The 21930-nt window shown below is 32.7% G+C and overlaps 1 protein-coding gene across 2 annotated transcripts in view; it reads right to left on the bottom strand.

Moving 5' to 3' along the window:
- The window catches only part of LOC108978617 (putative inorganic phosphate cotransporter), a 30581-nt gene extending 12564 nt beyond the window's left edge, over positions 1–18017 (bottom strand). The window contains exons 1-2 of one of the 2 annotated variants that reach the window (XM_018948991.1): positions 17911–18017; positions 8964–9199 (exon numbers count right to left, since the gene is read on the bottom strand). In XM_018948991.1, the coding sequence (XP_018804536.1) occupies positions 8964–9003 (40 nt within the window). In that variant the 5' untranslated portion in view covers positions 9004–9199; positions 17911–18017. Of the gene's footprint in view, positions 1–8963; positions 9200–13128; positions 13295–17910 lie in introns of those variants that run through there. The other variant, XM_018948992.1, reaches the window with a different exon arrangement.
- Positions 18018–21930: the final 3913 nt, after the last annotated feature.

The following is a 21930-nucleotide window of genomic DNA, read 5'->3' as shown; positions in this document are numbered from 1 at the left end:
GTGCTTATTATTTACTTATATTTATATCTATATATTCAATAACCCAACATCTTATTTGTGACCTTTTCGAAATTTTTTGGATTCCGATTTTTTGATTTTTTTTGCTGCAGACTGAATAGCATACGTTTTGACCTAATTTATGCCTATAAGAAAATGTTCCCTGACAACATTTATATAATTTATTGCCAAAGAAACACGCTTAGGAAATTCGATTGTAAATTTAAATTTGACATTTTTATTTACAATTAACTGGCTTTAGCCAGTTTCCTTCCTCTGCTTCCCCCGGCGGATACAGCGTCGAACACTTTCAGAGCTGGAGTGTTTTCGTCCATTCGAACAACATGACCTAGCCAGCGTAGCCGCTAATTCGTTGAACTATGTCAATGTCGTCATATATCTCATACAGCTCATCGTTCTGTCGAATGCGATATTCGCCGTGACCAACGCGCAAAGGACCATAAATCTTTCGCAGAACTTTTCTCCCGAAAACTCGCAACGTCGACTCATCAGTTGTTGTCATCATCCCAGCCTCTGCACCATATAGCAGGACGGGAATTATGAGTGACTTATAGAGTTTGGTTTTTGTTCGTCGAGAGAGGACTTTGCTTCTCAATTACCTACTCAGTCCGAAGTAGCACCTGTTGGCAAGTGTTATCCTGTGTTGGATTTCCAGGCTGACATTGTTTATGGTGTTTACGCTGGTTCCAAGATAGACATAGACGAAATTATCTACGACTTCAAAGTTATGACTGTCAACAGTGACGTGAGTGCCAAGTCGCGAGTGCGACGACTGTTTGTTTGATCAGAGGATATATTTCATCTTGCCCTCGTTCACTGCCGGACCCATTTGTTTTGCTTCCTTGTCCAGTCTGGAGAAAGCAGAACTAACGGCGCGGGTGTTGAGGCCGATGATATCAATATCACCTTCATACGCCAGTGTTCAGCTACTCTTATAGAAGATGGTGCCTTCTCTATTTAGTTCTGCAGCTCGAATTATTTTCTCCAGAAGCAGGTTGAAGAAGTCGCACGATTGGGAGTCGCCTTGTCTGAAACCTCGTTTGGTATCGAAAGGCTCGGAGAGGTCCTTCCCGATTCTGATGTAGCTTTTGGTATTGCTCAACGTCAGTTTACACAACCGTATTAGTTTTGTGGGGATATGAAAATCAGACATAATTTTTTTAAAGATTTTTATGCGACTAAAATATCTTTTACGGTGTTTTCTCAAAGATGTACTATAAATGTAGTAGACTAGCTTCAATCATATCTAGAAAGCTGCTCGGAGCTAACCCAACGAAACGAAACCGCATATTTATCCGTTCCCACGGCAGTCGGGTCTACGAAAACCGGAACGGACCCGGATTTTTATCCGGCCAAGGACTGTTAACTCGGCAGAATTCTGCCGTTACAACAACAACAACAACAACAAACCGCATATTTATCCGGCCAAGAACTGTCACCTCAGAAGCTGTGCTGAAAATTGTTTGCGAAAGGTTTACTAACTACTACCCTATTACATCAACAATGCATGTCAGATAAGTAGATTGCAATAATGCAATACCTGAAAGATCCCCGTATATATCCGCCGATAAAGGACCATAATAGCATACAAAATTACCGATAAAAATTAAGTTCTTGTATGGCAAACTCTCTATTTGACAAATACTATCTTCACGAAAATGCGCACACTTTATTGCCCAAACCAAAGCTACAAACTTCGAGCACATTTGTTAGGATCGCACAACAATTGCGAATAGCTGTCATATAAACTGACCGATCAAAATCATGAAAAATTATTTTTTATACACTTTTATGCTATAAGAATGCACCAGTGAAGGTTATTATAACTTCGGCGCAGCTGGAGTTAAAGTTTTTCTTGTTTTTAGTTTGTATTAATTCTCAATTTTAGATTGAATTTATTTTTATCTCGAATATTCCCCGCTTCCACTGGCACATAAATGTATACGTTCATTAAACTTAGCTATCTATAAGAACCTTGATCGCATAACTTCTTTATATGTACAGATATGTACATATGTATGTTCTTTATAAATGTATATACGTACATACATATATATATATATATATTCATATACACGCCCGATCACTATCTAAAACTTCAATTAAACAATCCATTTGTTTAAAATCGACTCTAAATCAAAGCAAGCGTGCAGCAAATCACTTGCAAAATGCGCAGTCATGTTTAGAATGCGCTTATTATATAACAATAAAACAGAAAAAATACTAATTAATATTCATTAATATATATTTTTGTCTATTTTGGCTAAACTCATTCTAATTCATAACGCATTTTCGTTATTGCAGACGTGGCCACTTAATATGCCAGACASAACGCCTAATAAATGCTCATACATACATACATATGTGCGTGTATGTATGTATGCATAGTGTATTCACTAGATGTTTTTGCTACTTTATACATATGTATGTACATTTTAGTATGTCTGTCTGAATCTATATTAAAATGTTAACTCTGAAATTTAACTGAGAACGTGATATGCTTGCGGAAAAAGGGCGTAGAAGCAGATAAAATAAACGAAAAAATGTATTCTGACTAAATGAGTGGCGCTACGAATGAGTGACAGTGGGATTTGCACGGTTTCGAATAACAAAAGCATGTGTACATAGAGAGGTAGGTGAGCCGTCGAAGTCAATTTGTGAGCGGAGTTTAGTTCCTTATTGAATTCACAAAAGCTGTCAATATATGTACATAGATGTATACTTTAAAAATGTTTAAGCAACAATAGTTAAGCATTAAAATATGTATTAAGTTGTCAATATATATTCAACTATTGTTGTTTTTGCTGTTATACTATATTTGCATAGTTAGCCGGCTTTTTTCATGAGGGCATTATGCCAAAAGTGAGTGAACTTTAGCATGATGTTTAAACATATGAATGAATTTTTGATAATACATACATATATATGTATATTTATATATTTTGAAAATCTGTAAACATTTAACTCTACAGACACACATGCAAACATCTATGTTACGTTCGGTAATATGTTCACCTGCGAACGATTCACTAATAATTGTGGTCTGTTCATCAATGTCAACTACATTTATGTGGAAATGTGTGTGCACAATTACATACATACAAATATAGCCACATTCCTATGCCAGTCATAATTATGCAACATTCTTTATACTACTTCCTGTGTCATTTAGTTCTATTTTAATACAAAAACGCCGTTGCATATTTTATTTGATACTTTCGGAAACGCTCAATTATGTTCTGACATAATACTGTCTATAAATGTGCGCAATAAAATTGTAATCAATTGAATTGTTCATAAGTGAATGCATTATTTTTATTGATTGAAAGCAATAAAATGAAAAGTCAACCCCTTGATTGGCATAAAAGTTTATTTCCTTTCCTCTTAATTTTATGCCACACGCTTGATATTTTTGTTATTATTAGTTTTTATTTTTCTTTTTTTTAAATTTTTTTGGTTCCAAAATGTACATATTTTTTTATTATAAAAGGTTAAAATATTTTGGTTATAGAAATTGGAGTGGACTATCTAATTATCGATCTGGCGTTATGAGGTTTTGAGGTTATGTGATAAAGTGTGTATACAAAAGTTTTAGATTTTTTTATTATCTTCAACATTGCAGTATAATTTTTTTCTATAGGACTTGTAGTTCCGCTGGAAATCGAGGTAATTCTTAAAAATTCAGCAACGCCCCTCCCCCTCGTTTTCCCGATCTCAGATCGCACGTAAATTATTTTTCTTCTAATGTTTGTTATTTTATCTTTCGTTTCCGATGGGTTTCAATCTACCATGAATTTATTATTATTTCTTTTTTTATTTCTTACCTTGGTCTATATCCGATAATCATCTCAAGTAACTGACTTAGAATAAAGTCTTTCAGAGCAGTTTTACCGGTTCTAAATTTAACTAATATCTCAAAGCGCTCTCTCAGCTCTATTACTATTATATGATCGAATTCTGAGTCTTGTGTTTCCGTGGTTATTTCAAAAGCTTTGCTAATTAGCACATTATAACTCATAAACGGTCACAATTCTTACGCTTGATGTGCTTTATTCTTAATAATAATCCCATTCTGCTTGGAAATTGGAGCAGATAAGGGTCGAGACTGTCAGCGAATATTATCGCAACTCTTTAGCACATACTTATGCATATTCCAGTATATACGATTATATATTTATATATGAAAATGTGCGTATGTTTAAGCATATACAATATGTCTACAATCTCGTAAAGCTATCTTTAAGTCGAATGGAATTTTTTTTAAGTGAGAATAAAATAAATAGTATAAAGATATACTGTTTTACAGAACTGGTGTTTTTGGGACCAGTTAATTTTCGGTACAGATATTTCTAACTGGATTGATGTTTCACTTCTACATTTAACATATGTTTATGTGCAGATTCCTGGTTCATATAAACTATTTACATATTTATAATGTCTCTAGCACTTTAATTATTTTATATATATTATATATGCATTAGATGAATGCCATTTAAGTGAAAGTGATTGATTCATACGATTGATAATATATTCATTTACATATATTTGTTATTATTTTTTATGAGATAATAGATGTGTGCCATGGGTTCTGTCAAGAGTTATTAAATAATATATTATATAGAATAATAATCACTGAAGTTTTCGAGATAATAGTCTACCTATATACATACATACATGCATACGAGTATATAATATACATATGTGTGAACGCACATGATATACGCCAGTCAATCAAGTTCATCAGCAATTATGCTAAATGGTGCTTCTATACGAACATACGTACATTCATATGTAGGAAAATGTTTATATAGTTTCATACATATATAAGAATATAGTCGGTAGCTCGCTCTAATCGCTCTTTCAATGGCTTCAAATCAACAGATGATAAATAAATGCATATAACCATTTACATACATATAGAGCTTTAGCTGACAGCTGTCAAATATTTGAATACTCGTTCACATCGGCTAGAAGTTGTTCACTGTTTAATACCGTCCTTCATCTTTTTTCATCTTTTTTTATAACTTTTATTTTATCTTAAATTTTTGTATTCTTTTTAATTAATGATTGTGCTTTCAGATATGAAGAGGTAAATTCAATTAAAAATTGCACTAACATCACTGGGGTAGTACGTGCAGGCAGACTCGAATATTAGACCAAGGAAAATAGATAGATAGAATAGATAGAAATATTGAAAATGTGTTATTTTCACCAACAGATTCATGTATGAAATACATTTTTAGCTTAATCTCCTTAATGTTTGCGTGAATACTTCCATTTAAATTTATGAAAGACTGAAAATAGCATTCAAATTGTAGTATGCACATTATTTTGGGCCAGTAATCCAATTCATGCCCATTCAAATTATTATGTGTTTGTTTCCGTTATTGATTATATGCTGCTTAGCACTTTACGATATCTTTCGAAATTCGTCAATTCAAGTTATTGCCAGCTTAGCGCTCCAATTTTTTTCCAGAACGGCGGGCGCAGGCAATTATAATTTGAAATCATTATCGCTGACGGTCTAAACTTTGTTGAGCTTGCCAACAATTAAATAATAAATAACAATTATTCTAACAATGCCATAAACATGGCAATTAACTAAGTCGTTTTCAAGTTTATATAGGCATTTATAGCTCGTTATAGCTAATAGCATTTTTGAGTTCTCTTATCAGTCGAGAATAAGCATGGACATGATTAGATTTCACTATGTATATACGAATTTGTTCTTTGGTCTCATATTTTAACCAACTAATCAACTGATACAAAATAATGCGGGCATATCTGAAGTAAACGTTTTCATTAAATAAAAAACTAACAAATATAGTATTTATATGTATGTATGTAAATATATAAAAGCCGATATTGTATATAAAAAAAAAGATGTATGACAAAAGAGGTAAACCCAAACAGGCGATACGATATTCAATTGAACTGAAAATATTAACAAGTCACATGATCGCTCAATATACGAGTAATGATATAAATATTACTACAGATGTATAGATATTACCATAAAAGTAATAAGACAGAAGAATTGAAAAGAGCAAATCACCTGAATATGCTTTGAATGATTTATAAAATTATCGCATAAATATTGGGTAGTCTTTTCGTATTTTGTCAATAGTCGTATATCTCCAGTGCTACCAATCACATTGTGTCATACCATATAGAGGTAGTGTTGATGTAATTAATTCATTAAGCTTATCTAAATTTTTAAGAGGATGCTTAACTAAAACGAATTTCTGATTTTTTATTTTTGGAAATCCTTAAACAAGTTAGCAAATTATTTTAGGCCTAAGTGCAACACAGTTATTATAATTTATAAGCGAGTTTAAGCGTTCTTTTGCCACTTGACCCCCTTTCCAATTCCGTGCTTTATAAAAACATTTTGCACTCAAACAGTTAGGCTTCGCATGATCGCGCTTTATTCATTTAAAATTCTACTGCCATTTCCCTTGATTGACGTGCCAGTCGGTTCAACAATCTCTGCGAAATGCGAGTGACTTCAGCGTTTTGCTATTTGACATGTGTCCAAATATGTATGCATACCAGTCTCAACGTGTGTACCTACCTGGCTTTAGATAACCCACAGCAAGAATTTTTTATAAGCACCAATGAAGAGCGTATTCAGCCTGAGTTGTGACTTTCATGTGGAAGAATACAACCGTTTTTAAGATGATTGTTTGAAGCTAGATACTGGCTTGAATGATCATAAGGGAGTGAAAGGTAACGGCGAAGGATAACTTTGTTTTTATTTAAGTTTTCTATTTAAATTGTTTGAATATAAAGTTTCCTTAATTAATGAATTCCGCAAATACATTTATTGTAAAATTGATTAAATAATTTGTTATTTTAAGTTCAAAACTTAATTTTAAAGAAAGGTTGTATTTTTAGAAGCTTAAACATATATCTTCATACACATATGTATGTATAATATATGTATGTATGTATGTATAATATATGAAGGAAAATATTCGCCACATATATTTTTTTAAAAGAAAAATAAGAAATACATCTTTTTTTTTGTTTTTTCTATATTAAAAAAAAAAAAGATCAAAGTAATCGTCAAAAAGTTTTACCAAATTATGAGCACGGTTTTGAAAGTGGCAAAAAATTTTGCTGCTGTTTTCATGTTCTCTTCAAACTCAGTTCCATATTATGGGATGCAGAATGGGTTTAACACAATTCTTCATGGCTTCAAGGCTATAAATTAATAACGGGAAAAAAATTTTGTTTTCTTGCATATAGCCTATATACACATTCACCGCTTATTTCAAGAAATTAAGAAAATTAAGTTTAGGAAGCCAGTTTTTAAGCTTCAAGTCTCCCGGCATTGCAGGTGCTTTGTATAAATTTACATCTTTTCCCGGCATGTTCTGTAATTTTAGGTGTAAATTTGCTTTACGACGTTTACATAATTAATTAATAGCAAGCTTACATATATATGTATATATGTAATTATGTATATATTTTATACATCTGTTAATATACTTATATATAAAGTCTTGGAACTTGGCAGTTTGTGGTTTCTGCAATGAGTCTTTAAATGATTTCCTGACTTGTGTGCTTAGTTGCCAAGCGTGTAAGGCTGAATTATGTAATTTATTCTTAATCGAATTTCATTTCAGTAAATTGCTAATTTTATGCAATTCAATTAAATGTTAATTAGTTTATTTTCTGTGTCACAGACGGTTGGTGACGTGTATTCATATAGTATTCATTATCGTGATATATTTAAAGGAACTTTGTACATATATATATTAGTTTGTCAAAAATGTCTTGCGGTATTTTTGTTGAATTTTCAATTGTTCATAAAATTTTTTTTGATGACTCATGCCCAGCTCTTGACCGATGCTACGGTTGCTACTATGCCGGTCTCCTTCGACCAATTYAGCGATTTTATCGCAATTTTTGCCTTTATCGTAGTAGTACTGTTTTTTCAAAGAGATATAGCATGACCCGATGCGACGAATAAAACTAGAACTACACGCTCTCAGCGCCAACTAGCGAAAATACCGCAAGACTTTTTTGACAACCTAATATAATATATTCTGTTGAATTTTATTAAGAAAACATTTATTATTTTTAATCATAAATCTTCTACTGAAACGTTTGCTTGCCGAATTCAAAGCAAACCCCAAACTGCCCCAAGATATTCTATGTTAGAGTAACAAAATGTTTATTTGACTTCAATAAAATAATATTATAAAATTCGAGACTCATCAGCGTTTTGAAAAACATTTAATTTTTATAAAATTTTTTTATACAAAAAAAATGTTATTTTAATATTATGGCTTGAAATATGTTTTATTGCATTTTCAAATATATTTTTTTATATATATTTTATTATTACATACAAAATAAAAAAATTATGACGAAAAAGAGAGAAAAGGCTCAATATATCATATTATTTATTTATTTATTTTTTTTTTTGATTCCCTAAAATGAGCAGACAGAATTAATTAAAGACTTTCAATAGAAAAAAATTAAAATAAACTTATTTTGTAATCACCATAACTTTCGTCATGAAATTAGAAGCATTAAGCAACGATCATCAGTCAAAGCGATTGGAATTCATTAAAAAGGTACGAAAATACATTTTTGTTTTTATTTGAAACAAATTGCAGTTAGGAATATTTCACTATAAGAATTGTTTAAAGTTACAAGGTTCGATTCAAAATTTATCAGCTCAAAATAACGAACAGCGTATAATACAATATATTTATTCAAAGCATAAGTATTTAAGGGAAATCAATTCATATTAAATGCTTCAGACGAATTTGATATAATTCTTGATCGCTTAAGCAGTTTGCCGCCGAGTATGAAACATGCAGAATAGCTCAAGTTCTCCAAAATAACTTAAGTCTACTTAAACCAATCTAATATCTTGTCACAAATAATAAAAAATATTTAAATGTATGATAATATTTATATTTACTTACACCTCGAGAATCGTATTCCCCACTCCGGTTGTTGCGTCATTTTAATTCTTTCTGTTGTATAGACAGGCGTATACCTCGTATTCTCCAGTTTGATAAATAAGAGAACTGTTGCGACAGCAAAAACTGCGCTCCTTTGACGGTGGCTTCACAAGCCGGACCGTTGCCTTGATCGTTTGTCGGTGTGTGTTTCAAGAGTTTGCGCTTTGATTTCTGTTTCCTGTGCTCAAAATTCCCAACTAAACAGTAAATTGTAGCAGATGACGGAAATTAGTAAATTAGCTGATTTGACGAAAATAACGCGAAATTATCCTTTGAACTGGATAATTTCGCACAATATTAGCGTGAGCTAAACAAAGCAAGAGAGCAAGGACGCAGCGAGTACGCTAAAACGGGGGATAAGCAGATAAGTAGCTGGAGCGTAGTTACACTATATTGATAAGCGTAAAGGAGGCGTTCGATTAGCGATGCGTTTAGCCGTTTGCGGCAAGTGATTAGCGATTAGCGTTGTGCGTTTGGCGAGTGGCAGATTACGAGACTTGGAGCTGTGGTTTAAACTCTTGATTTTTTTTAAATATTTCAAGTCTTTGTTGAATTAAGGTTTCAATTTGCGCTTGTTGGATTACTTTGACAGGATTTTAGCCGGAACACGAAATTTTCGTTTTTGCTCTTTTATTTGCGATGTTTTTTTTTTAATTGATTGATTGGTCTTTTTAAACTCTGTTAATTTTTTATAACGCCCAAGTGTTTTATATTACATATATTTTATGTAAAGCTCTTTCTATATTCTGATCCTTTGTGTTTTGTGTACACAACAACAACAATAGCAGCAACTTGGTAGAAATGTGAAATAAATCGAACTTGTTGGAAATGCAACAACAATAGCAAACACACTCTGGAGCGAAATTGCGATATTTAGTTACACGCTGAAAACCGCAAAAAAATAAATTCAACACGAAAAAAGCGCCTGGATCGATGGATTGTTAATTTACAAATGAGAGATAATTTTGTACCGTCTTACGTTTTTATACGGAACGCGATAAGCGTGGCTTGTCCATTATACATTTTTATGTTTTTATTTTTTGCAATGTTTGCTATTTTTTTTTTAGATTTTTGCTTAATTCCTTTTCGTTTTGCGTTTTGCTGGTATGTGATTACTTGTGTGTGTGTGTGCATGTGCCTGTTTGATTGGTTTGTATCAATATTTATGGCCGTTGTTCTTGCTATTGCTTTGCGCATTTACGCTGTGCGACTACTTAAGTTGTTGGTTTTGCTGCTTCTTAAAATCTTATTTGTACTTTTTAATTGTTTTAGCCTTTTCTGCTCTTGGCTTTTTTCTTTTTCTCTGTTATTATGGAGTGATTGTTGTTCTTGTTATTGCTATTAAGTATATCTAAGCCTTTTTATAGCTTGTTCTTGTTGTTGTTGTTTTTATTTTGTTAGCCATATTTGCACAGGTATTAAAAAATTATTCAAGTTATCGAGAAATGTGCATGCCTTCATATCGGTATGTACATATGTGTGAATGTATTTACGTGTGTTTGCAGAAAGTAACATTGTGATGGACGCCAAGAAGCATCGCAAGAAATCGCAAAAACCGTGCTAGCTCCACACAAATACACAGCAATGTATGTATGTATGTATGAAGAGTTTGTGTGATGTGTATTTTATTGAGCATTTAAGCTTTCAACATGCAGCTTACAAGAGTCTACATATGTATGTGTGATCGTACATATTTACATGTGTACAAGGTGTGTCCAAAAAAATAACCGAACATTGTGCATACAGGATAAAATGCAATCTTTAATGTTCTTATTTATGCAAAACAGGTGCCAATTGACTTAATACTATGTTTGGAAAGATCAACCAATACATTCATATATTGGGTAGTCGAAAAAATCTTTTTGTATTTTGTCAATAGATGTCTTATATCTTCAGTGATACCAATAACATTGGTTGGATAGGTGAGATTTTAAGCTTCATTTAACCAAAAAAAAAAARTTAAATTCAGGGAAGTTGAAAAAAAGTTACAGCTGTTCAAAAATGACTGAAAATAATGAAGAAATTTGCTACATTTTGAAATTTTTGTATAAAAAAGGAAAGAATGCCACCGAAGCCACCAATGTAATTTGTGAAGTTCACGGAGACGATGCTGTATCAGTTCGTGTAGCACAATAATGGTTCGCTCGCTTAAATTCTGAAATCATTGGAAAGGTCAATGAAGTTATGGAAAAGATTGATCAGGATCGTCACTTAAGCAGCCATGACATCGCTAAAGAATTTAACATTCATCGTCAAACGGTTTTGAACTATTTAAAAAAGACTGGCTACAAAAGGAAGTTCGATGTATGGATAACACATGACTTGTCTGTGAAAAAATTATTTGACCGAATTAACATCTGTGATTTTTTGCTGAAACTAGATGAAATCGAACCATTTCTGAAGCGAATGGTAATAGGAGACAAAAAGTGGAGCAAATGCGACAATAATGTGCGAAAAAGATCATAAGCCAAGCGTGGTTAAGCTCAACAAATGAAGTTCACTTTGTTTTTTTTTTATATGATTTATCGGAATGTTCTTCGACACATCGGTTACGGCGGCTTGAATGGCTGAAAATAATCATATGCTGAAGAATCCGACTTATATACGGAGGGTATATAAGATTATATTAAAAATTCACTTTTTGTTCATACATATAATTCATGTAGGACAAACCCCTCACAGATCTTTCCTTTACCCAAATTTTAATTTAAAATTATCCAAAGAGTGTTTTTACTATTATTTAAGGGATCGTTTCAGTGAGACCCTCTGAAAAATCACTGATTTTCCAGATTTTTTTTAATGTTGAAATTGACTAATCGGTCCTATTTTTTTTATAAAAAATTACATTCATGACGAATACAAAATGTTTTTTAATATGTTTTTTTTTTTTATAAATAGTTACATTCATGACGAATACAAAATGTTTTAATTTTTTATGTTCTTTATTGTGTGCAGTAAATATGTAAATTGTTGAAATGACACGTAAAAATTTTTATTGATCTGGACAAAATGGCGGTTTGGTTTAAATAAAAAGTATCGAATTTGACCTTTTTTAGACAGTTTTTCGTAAAAAAATAGCAAGATTTCAAAAAGATGGCACCATAGCGCGATAGCGAATGACGTTAAAAATATTATCTCCAAATGGGAACTAGATATCTTCAAAACTCTTCCTTTCAGAGTGGAAACCGTTTTAAAACCCACCATTCCGAGAAAAACGCGTTTAAAGATTGGAGTCGCAATATTTCCCACTCTGTTCTCTTTTTTCTACAAGAAACCCTGTACCGACCCTAATTTTAGAGAGCATTTATTACAAAAAATCGATTTCTCAAAAATTTCACAGGGGGACGACCCCTCAGCCTACGTGGTAGTAAAATTTGAATCGATACCGTTCTTCACCACTCTTTCTACCAAATCAACACGTTTACCTAGCTTTTGGCTTTTGGTCTTTATTTAAAACCTCACAACCATTTTTAAATTTGCTAAACCACGTATGTATGTATAAACTTCGGTGTGTCTCATACAATCATCAGCATAAACTTTTTCCATCGATTCGTATGATTCGGCGATTTTTTTTTTCAAATTTAACACACAATTTTATATTTGCTTTTTGTAAAAATGGAACAATTGCACAATTTGTCTCTAATTGAAATGGAAGTATAGCGAAAGAAGATAAATTTATCTCTTTAATGTTGCAAATTTTCAGTAGTTAATGCTGCTTTTTTTTTAACTTAAATATAAAGTTTGGTTATTTTTGGGGCACACCTTGTATGTTTGGACATTTCGTACGCTTGTATGTATGTATGACTATAAAGTATGTCTGTATGTATGGGTGTACTTGTGAGGCATATTGCCGCTTATAAGCTAACCTACCTCACTAACTCACTAACCGACTGACTGGATAGGCAAGTTCGCTCGTTAACCAAGCCCACCAACCAGTCGATCAAACAAGCAATCAAGCCATGTTACACACCTACATACGCACACAATCACATGTCCGTACATAAATCAATCGATGCAACAAAAACAATTAAGTTCAATAACTTGCAAGCAACGCAACACATACTATGAATTACATATAAACACTAAGGGGCATTTGCCCCACAAATCAACTCCACCAGGTACTCACTCCTGCGCCGCGTTGTGGCAAGTCGCACACTCGTCCATACAAGTAATTGCTCTGCAACTACAAGTAACGTTGGTTATTAACTGTGTACCGCGTATATTTGCGATCGTGCAGCGCAGTTAACTTAGCCAACAGTGAGGTGCTACCGATCGTTCTCTAGTGTCCCTAGTCGTTTGACGATCTGCTGCATACTGCGTTGGAGCGTTTTCAGCGCCATAATTGTTGACTTCGCTACCATGAATGAGTGGTGTTGAGAAATGCCAAAAGACAAAAAAAATTTCACAAAACAAACAACAAGCGTGAAAAGAAAAGGAGTCAATAAAACAGTTCTACCAGCTATATATTATATTGCATATACACACAAATGTACATACATACAATATTGGGCTGACATATCAATTCGTGCACACTTCAAATCCGCAATTATGAGGCTAAATACTTATATACAGCTATTTGCTTACTCACATATGTACATATGTAATTATGGCCTACAATGTGATTCGACAAGCGCGCTTTGCTGGTGTAGTCCACATAGTAGTAGTGGCGTGCGTAAGCAATTAAATGTCGAGATAGTGGGATAAATCTACTATCTGCAACCATATACTCGCACAAGCGAACATTCTTACTTACACTTAAGTATGTATTTTGTCCTATATGTATGCGGTTAGCCGAGGAGTTCAATAATACGCACACATGTTGCGTGTAGAAAAAAAAATTCGTTGGTATTTGTACATTTGTATGTATGTCTGCTTTCGGTATATTGTAGGACCGGCAAGTGACACTAAGAGTCATATACTTTTATGGACTGATCAAAAAAAAAAAAAGAAAAAAAACAATCGTAAAACAAATTGTACTATCTCAAGTACTCGTAAATACTATACCATAAAGTCAGTTTAGAGAGTCCTCGAAAGAGGGGAAGTAGTTGGAAGTTCTTGCTGGTAATTGTTACTGGACTACTTTAGAATTACTAAGAAATGGATTAGTTCTTAATGTCGGTGGGTGAAGTAAAGAACGAAATGCACTTTTTCCGATTGAAAAGACACACCGTTTGTACTTGTCTAGTCTCTCAAACTTTTAAAGCTATTTTCTTAGAAATCTTAAGTCTCATGACTTAACGTTAGAGCAGTGAAATATTTACACCCTGAACAGTGTATATTAAGTTTGTCACGAAGTTTGTAACACCCAGAAGGAAGGGTCGGAGACTCTATAAAGTATATACATATATAAATGATCAGTATGTCGAGTTGAGTCGATTTAGCCATGTCCGCCTGTCTGTCCGTCTGTCTGTATATATACGAACTATTCCCTCAGTTTTTAAGATATTGTTTTTGCTAACGTCATTTTCTCTTCAGGAAGCTGCTCATTTGTCGGAACTGCCGATATCGGACCACTATAACATATAGCTGCCATACAAACTGAACGATCGAAATCAAGTTCTTGTATGGAAAATTTGCACATTTGACAATGCATTTCCATAAAAGTTGGCACAGGTTATTTTCTAAAGCAAAAATATAATCTCCGAAGAAATTGWTCAAATCGGTTAACTATAGCCTATAGCTGCCATACAAACTGAACGATCGAAAACAAGTTCTTGTATGGAAAAYTTKCACATTTGACGTGGTATCTTCACGAAATTTGACATGGATTACTGCTTAAGGTAATAATATAATCTCCGAAAAAATTTTTCAGATCGGATTACTATAGCATATAGCTTCCATACAAACTGAACAYATAATTACTAACAGAAATGCACCTGTGAAGGGTATTTAGCTTCGGTGAAACTGAAGTTAACGTTTTTTCTTGTTTTTCTAATCACAATTTTTAGTTCAACTTGTAAACTGAAGTCTTCTTTTGTTTTTTTAAGGTTCTTGGAATTTCCAAATGCATGATAGGTTCAATAGTTCTCAACCTAAGCTAATTTGACACACATCTAAATGTTTAATAGATTTAAACCGACTATTTTTGTGCTATTCATTCTTCTTTATAACTACACTTTTTACATCCTTGACCCTAATACATTTTTAAAAGACATATTGGAAAAAATCATTTGAGCATCCCTTTTATCTACTATCTTTTCATAAATTATCGGATTTATATTCCAATCGGCTTAAAAGTTTCTTTTGTGTCTGAGCTGAGTCGATTTAGCCATGTCTATCTGCCTGTATATCAGCATATACTTGAACTAGTCCCTCAGTTTCTGAGATAGCGATTTCAAATTTTGCACACGTCTTTCTTTCCCCCAAGAACCTGCTCATTTATCAGAAGCGTCGATATCGGAATCAAATGCTTGTATGGCAAACTGTTTCATTTGAAGAGAGCAATGATGCAATTTCCGAAGAAATTATTTAGATCGGATCACCATTGTATATAGCTGCCATACAAACTGTACCATCGGAATCAAGTGATTGTATGGATAACTTTTTTATGTATTCACCAAATTTCGCATGGATTATTACCTAATACCTTACCTAAAGCAATGATGCAATCTCCGAATAAACTATGAAGATCGGATCACTACAACATATAACTACCATACAAACTGAACCATTGGAATAAAGTGCTTGCATGAAAAACTTTTTCATTTTCATATATATTTTCACGAAATTGTACATGGGTTCTTCCCCAAGGTAATGGTGCAATTTTCAAAGAAATTGTTTAAATCGAATCCCTATAGCGTACAGCTGTCTTATAAACAGACCGATTGTAGTCAAGTTCTTGATAGCAAGGAATCTTTTGTATTTCTTCGTTGCAATGAAAATTAACGTTTTTTCTTTTTTGTACTTATTTTGATTTGTTTTAACAACAAAAAAAAAAAAACGCAAAAGATTATATTAAACAATTTGTGAATCACCTTAATATTGAAAAATAAATATTTGTAGGCATTGTTTACTTCGAAAAAAGTTAAAAAAAAAATTGTCGTTTTTAATTGTATTTTGTAACATATCACCAGAACATGATTTATTAAGTTTGCTATAAAATTTTTAACAACCGCAAGGAAACGTTGGAGACATTATAAAACATATGTATGTATATAGTGGGTATATGTATGTATGTATATAAGTGATCTGACGAGCAGAGTCGATTTAGCCATGTCCTTCTGTATAATGTGAACTAGCCTCTCTGTGTTTGAGATACCGATCTGAAGGTTTGCGCACTTTCTTCCTTCCTTCTCAAGAATTGGTAGAAGGTTGGTATTTATCGGAACCGCCGATATAGAACCACTATCGCATATACCATACATATGTATGTATGTATATAGTTGCGATACAAACTGAACGATCAAATGGAAATTTTTATAAGAAAACTTTTTTTATATATGTAAATATGAACATATGTATTTTATACTGTTTTTCAGTTAATTAAAATAAATTTATCATTCAAAATTCTAAAATATATTAAAACGGTATTTTAAATTGTTACAATTATCCCAATTATTAAAAACAAAGCGAAATTCATTGTCAAAACAGTAAAAAAAATTTAACTTATGTATTTGATTTAAATTAATTTCCAACTAACAAGCCTTAGAAACAAATATAGAAGAAAAATTTAACATTCATGCCTCATACTGCCGTATCTCAAACAATATCAAATTTATGCATAGTTCAATACCCCAAATGGCCGTTTAACTTAAAGCCACTTTACTATGCGCGCGAACGAACATTGAACATGGTCAGTTGCCTTTGAATTTACCGTAATACACTTGCGTACTTCTTATAAAAGGAGTCGCGCACTCAAACAGGCTGTACGAAACATGTCCGTGCTGCGAAAGTTTGGCCAACAGGCACACAAGACACTAACACAGCAACAAAACTTCATTTAATGCAACTACCAATATAAAACGCGCAGAACAACAACACGAACGCGTTATTAGCGTCAAATGTGGCAACTAGTCAGTTTGCGCCAAGAAAATTACAGCAAAAACAACAATACGCAGGCACAATAAAAAAGTTACACTTGTTGAAGAAAAGTAAAATTATATATGTATATTTGTTGTTGTCATGTAAAACAAACATACTGATGTACATACATACATACATACATACATATGTACATACATACTACTTACATATGTACGTGTATGATATTTTTATCGTTGTAGCAAAATTTTATTATTTTCCCTTAATTATATGGTTCAGCGGTTGAAAAGGCGACATTCAAATAATTTAACGATCTTTATTTTTTTTCTTCATCATGAAACTTTGTTATTTCATTAAATTTTGGGTGTTTCAAAACGTAAATATTAAAACGAAAAAAAAAAAAAATGATCATAGCATTCGCTGCACGTTTCCAATAATTACTCGCACTCCGCTGCTTATTATGTATATCTTAAATTTTTTATATTGATTTTTTCAATTATTTTTATTTATTAATATTTCTATTATATTTTTTGAAACACTTAGGACGCCCAACAATTCATTTTATTTATTTATTTTTCTTATATTATTTACATTTCATTTATATCGTTTTTATTTTTGTTATTTCATTATTATTGTTTTTTATTTTATAGGTTTTTTTCTTTATGATCCCAATCGCCTTCGACAAGTGCACGCGTATTTCAAGCGTCCGAGCCTCTTGCTTTATTGCTTCGCGTAACACATTAAAACCACATATGTATACGTCCATACGTGTGTGTATGTAAGTCTGCCTGCGAAATCCCAACTATATTTACATGATAAATTTTTATTTGCACATACACAAACATGCATTTCAGATAACTGACATGTTTTTAAATGCACATATTCGGTATTTATAAAATTCGTACCACCAAGACAACGGAAAACTTACAACAAAAAAACAGCACACGAATAACAGTTTAATTCAAACTCGATCCACACACTGAACTGTCAGCCGTCAGCAGCCGTGTTCAAACGACGACTGTTTCACAGCACGAAAACCCCCAGCTCTTTTATTGCATTTCGAATGTCAGTGGAGTTGTGCCGGAAAAGCCCTAAACACCCTCACTGCTATATATATGTGTATGTATGTGCGCATTAAGATTAAAAATCACCAACTACAGCAAACCAAAACGGCTTAGAACACAACTAAAGCGATACTAAACGCTCTTATCCGTCAGTCAGTTGTTCAATAGCCATAGTGAAAAATGAGTGTGTGAGCATATATTTAAGTGTTTATGAGCGCGGACATATGTATATATGTACATATTTGTATATAAATTTAGTACAAGCTCTAACTGTCAAGCCGTTAATCGCGCAGTCCGAGTCGATTCGAGTTAAGTTGGAGCCGTATATCGACTCTCTAAACGCTCAATACTCTACTATTCACTCGCGCTTGTTGCATGCTGCTTACTATGTTTACATATGTACCGTTGTTTGTGTATATAGTTTCTTAATATTTCTCGAAAGAACTAATCACTACTTTTTAGTCAATTCATTCACTTCATTTCTATGCTCACACTCCCTGCGTTTGTTTGCATTTTTTTCCATTCTTTCTTAATTAAAAATTTGTCAACAAGTGCCAATTTGCTAGCGCTCAATGGTGCTTCAAAATTGCCACACAGCACATACTTAGCTATCATTTCATTGAGTGGCGCGCAAAACGCACACCCGCAGCAGCTATTGCGTGTGCTCCTTTTCGTTGCAAGCGAGTCCGTGCCGACCAACCGGCCAATCAAGTGATCAATGAAATCTTCAACATTATCTTAGCAGCTCAAATTTCTCTTTTAATCTTTATGTTTGTGATAATTAGTTACCGTTGTGTCATTATATTTCGGTTTTGACGTCTTAAAAGCGTAATTTGTACAAAATGTTTAGCAAATAAGGATACAAGAATAGAATGTTGTCATTAATATATCCATACATACATATATATATATTTGAAAACGTAAATATGTACATACTTAAATTAAAGGCGTCGTAACATTATACGTACATATAATTTACTTATAGTGACAGAACATATTGCAAACACTTAAGTAAATATTTAGCAAATCATCTTGCCTTTCCGTGGATATTTTTAAGACTGCACCATTACTTGCTGAAAAAATAAGTTCACTAATTAAAAAATGTATACATAGAATTTTAAAAATTGTGTATTCAAATTAATCAAAAACTTTTAGAGGGTTTGATGGGTTTAACGGCTTCAAAAAATAATTTTTTATTGTAATGTTTATTTCAAATTATTTATTATATATTATAATTATTTAATTGACTGCTTATTCTAGAATATTGTTTTTTTTTTTTTAATTTTATCCGAGTAATAGTTTTTGAGATACAGCCCTGAAAAGTAGCATGCTCGAGGTCAGCTATATAGTAACTTAAGGGGTTAAATGGGTTTATGGGTTTCAAAAAATCGATTTTTTATTGTCTTTATACCTCTATTTTCTATATTCTATATACCCCTAGAATATTGTTCTAAATTTTCAAGTTCATCCGAGTGATAGTTTCGTAGATACATTCTTGTAAACTTGTGCGCTCGAGGCTAGCTAGGCTAAGTGTGCCGCCTTACAACGCGTTTTTATCGAAACTGTGTTTTTGAAGTCGGTTGGGAGGATTTCTCGAGAATTACTTAACCGTTATTGAAGAAATTTTACACAGGTCTTTGAGATACAATTCTTAAAGACCTTGAAGAAGAAATTTTTTTCGATTACAACTATTTGAAAACAAAATATCGCGAAATTTTTACTAAAATTTTAATTTTTTTTTTGTAAAAATGTCTGCCTAAAATCCAATTTCCAGTTATCTTTTTCTTTCGCCCTAGTTCTTAGTTAAGGTTTTAACTAAAGACGTATTATTTCACGATTTTAGTCCGATTTCAATACTTTTCGGTCATAAGGTGGCCTATTTTAAGCACACTATTCGGCCAAAGTTTTAACCTGATACATTCATTCGTGCTTGATTTGTATACTGGAAAGTGAAAAAATCAGGGGGAATTTAAAATTTCGTCCGATTTAGTTTGTTTTCACACTAGAGCATAGAAATGCCAAGGTAGCATTATATACGAAATTTGGTCGATATCGGCCGAGTAGGTCCTGAGATATGGCTTTTTACCGAAATGTAGGAGGTGCCACGTAGATGGTCCTTTTTTGATCCCAACTCCTATGAAGTCATCTTGTATCATATCAGGTGTTAAATTTAGTGGGTATTTAATTATTGATTTAGTATAACACTTGTTTTTAAAGGAACCGAAGCCGATGTTGTCACCCGATTTTTATCAATTTGCATAGTGTCGGTTGGGGTGCTCAAATGGTTTGTCTTGAGTGAATTTGGATACTGTACCTTAAGTGGTTTAGGAAATATGGACATTAAAGTTCTTAGAGGGCGGAGCCAAGTCAATTTTTTTTTAATTGGTCGAAAGTGCCAATATCGAACCACTATAGTTTATAAATGCCTTAAAACTAATCAGTTAGAATTAAGTGGTTATACAGAAACCTTTTTATGTGACGATATATCTTCAAGAAATTAAGCACATATTACTCCAAGTGTTCAAACCGAACTCTTACAGCATATACATATGTAGCGGTCATTCAAACTGACCGTTCCAAATTAAGATAAAAGTCTTCATAAAATATTTTTTTTTCGTATTCATATGTGTAATTGTAAACAAACTGAACATCACACTCCTCTACTTAATATTCAGACTCTACTTCAACATGGAAAATCTAAAAGCCCAGTATTTTCGAAATAAATAAAGAAATTCAGTACTTTGACAGATGGCAAATTTTAAATTAAAGATAATTTTTGTGGTCGGAACCGATTTTGCAATTCAGTACGTGAAAAATCCCTCAATTAAAATTATCAGATCTAATTAACTGTTATATTTCGTTCTTTAGAGATGTACATATATAAGCCTGAATAAAAATAAGCTTTAAGATTTTTTCTAAAACAGAGTCAAACAAATTCGAAATAGTATAAACTATTTCTTTCTAGCTTTTACGTATTTGAGTTGCTTATAAAATAGAAAAACCAACAATCGGCTAATATCTCTGACGATCTCTATAAATGAAGTGTCACTATGTTCAAAACGCAAAACAAAAATTCTCATTAGTTTTGTGAACTACTAACTATTCGGTAGGAAATTTGAGACAGTATTTTGTGACTAAAGACTAGAAAGGGTATTGTGAATAGTAACTGGACACAGGAAACTGAATTGCGCTAAAATTTGCAGCATATACTGAACATAAATGTCAAACACATGCTCAGCAATGAGAAGAATGCTTAGTTCCAGTCTTCAGTTAAAAAAAAATTAAGCAATAAACATCTCCCATTTTCTAGTCTATTAAACGCTCAAATATCACATGTGCCCATATACATACATACATTTATGCTTTACAAAAATAACAGCAATAAAATTAGCACACTAAATTAAATACTTTGTAATTGTCGTTATTAATTTGCGCTGAATTCCATAAAATTTTTGTCAATTCAATTGTAGCACGCCTATCAATATACATTTCATCAATTTGTGCCCAATAAATTTGCATAAAAGACTGCTTCCTCGCACGCAAGCGCGTATGTGTAACAAGTATGTATGTATGTACTTGTCATCCAGCGCAAAACAGTGCTTCGCTGATAGCAATTGACGTCTATCCTCCTCGAATAACGAATGAGTGGTGTCAATTTGCCGGCTCCATCCTCGCTATGAATGTGTGTTTGTATGTGCTATGTTTGCAAGTTGTGCCTATCTATGCGCGTTGATCATCACTTCGAACCTTGTACGCGATATCATCGAACAAATGTTGATTCTCGAATAAACATTACTTTATTAATGCTTAAAATAAAGCATCCTTTTTAGATTAATTGATACGTTTGGTGCCATTTAAAAATGTTGCAAATAAAAAATTTATGC

The sequence above is a fragment of the Bactrocera latifrons genome, unplaced genomic scaffold (genome assembly GCF_001853355.1).
Source record: "Bactrocera latifrons isolate USDA-ARS-PBARC rearing strain unplaced genomic scaffold, ASM185335v1 scaffold_124, whole genome shotgun sequence".
Classification (NCBI taxonomy): domain Eukaryota; kingdom Metazoa; phylum Arthropoda; class Insecta; order Diptera; family Tephritidae; genus Bactrocera; species Bactrocera latifrons.
Note: the sequence above shows the minus strand (reverse complement) of the source record. Positions and strands in the feature narration are given on the sequence as shown.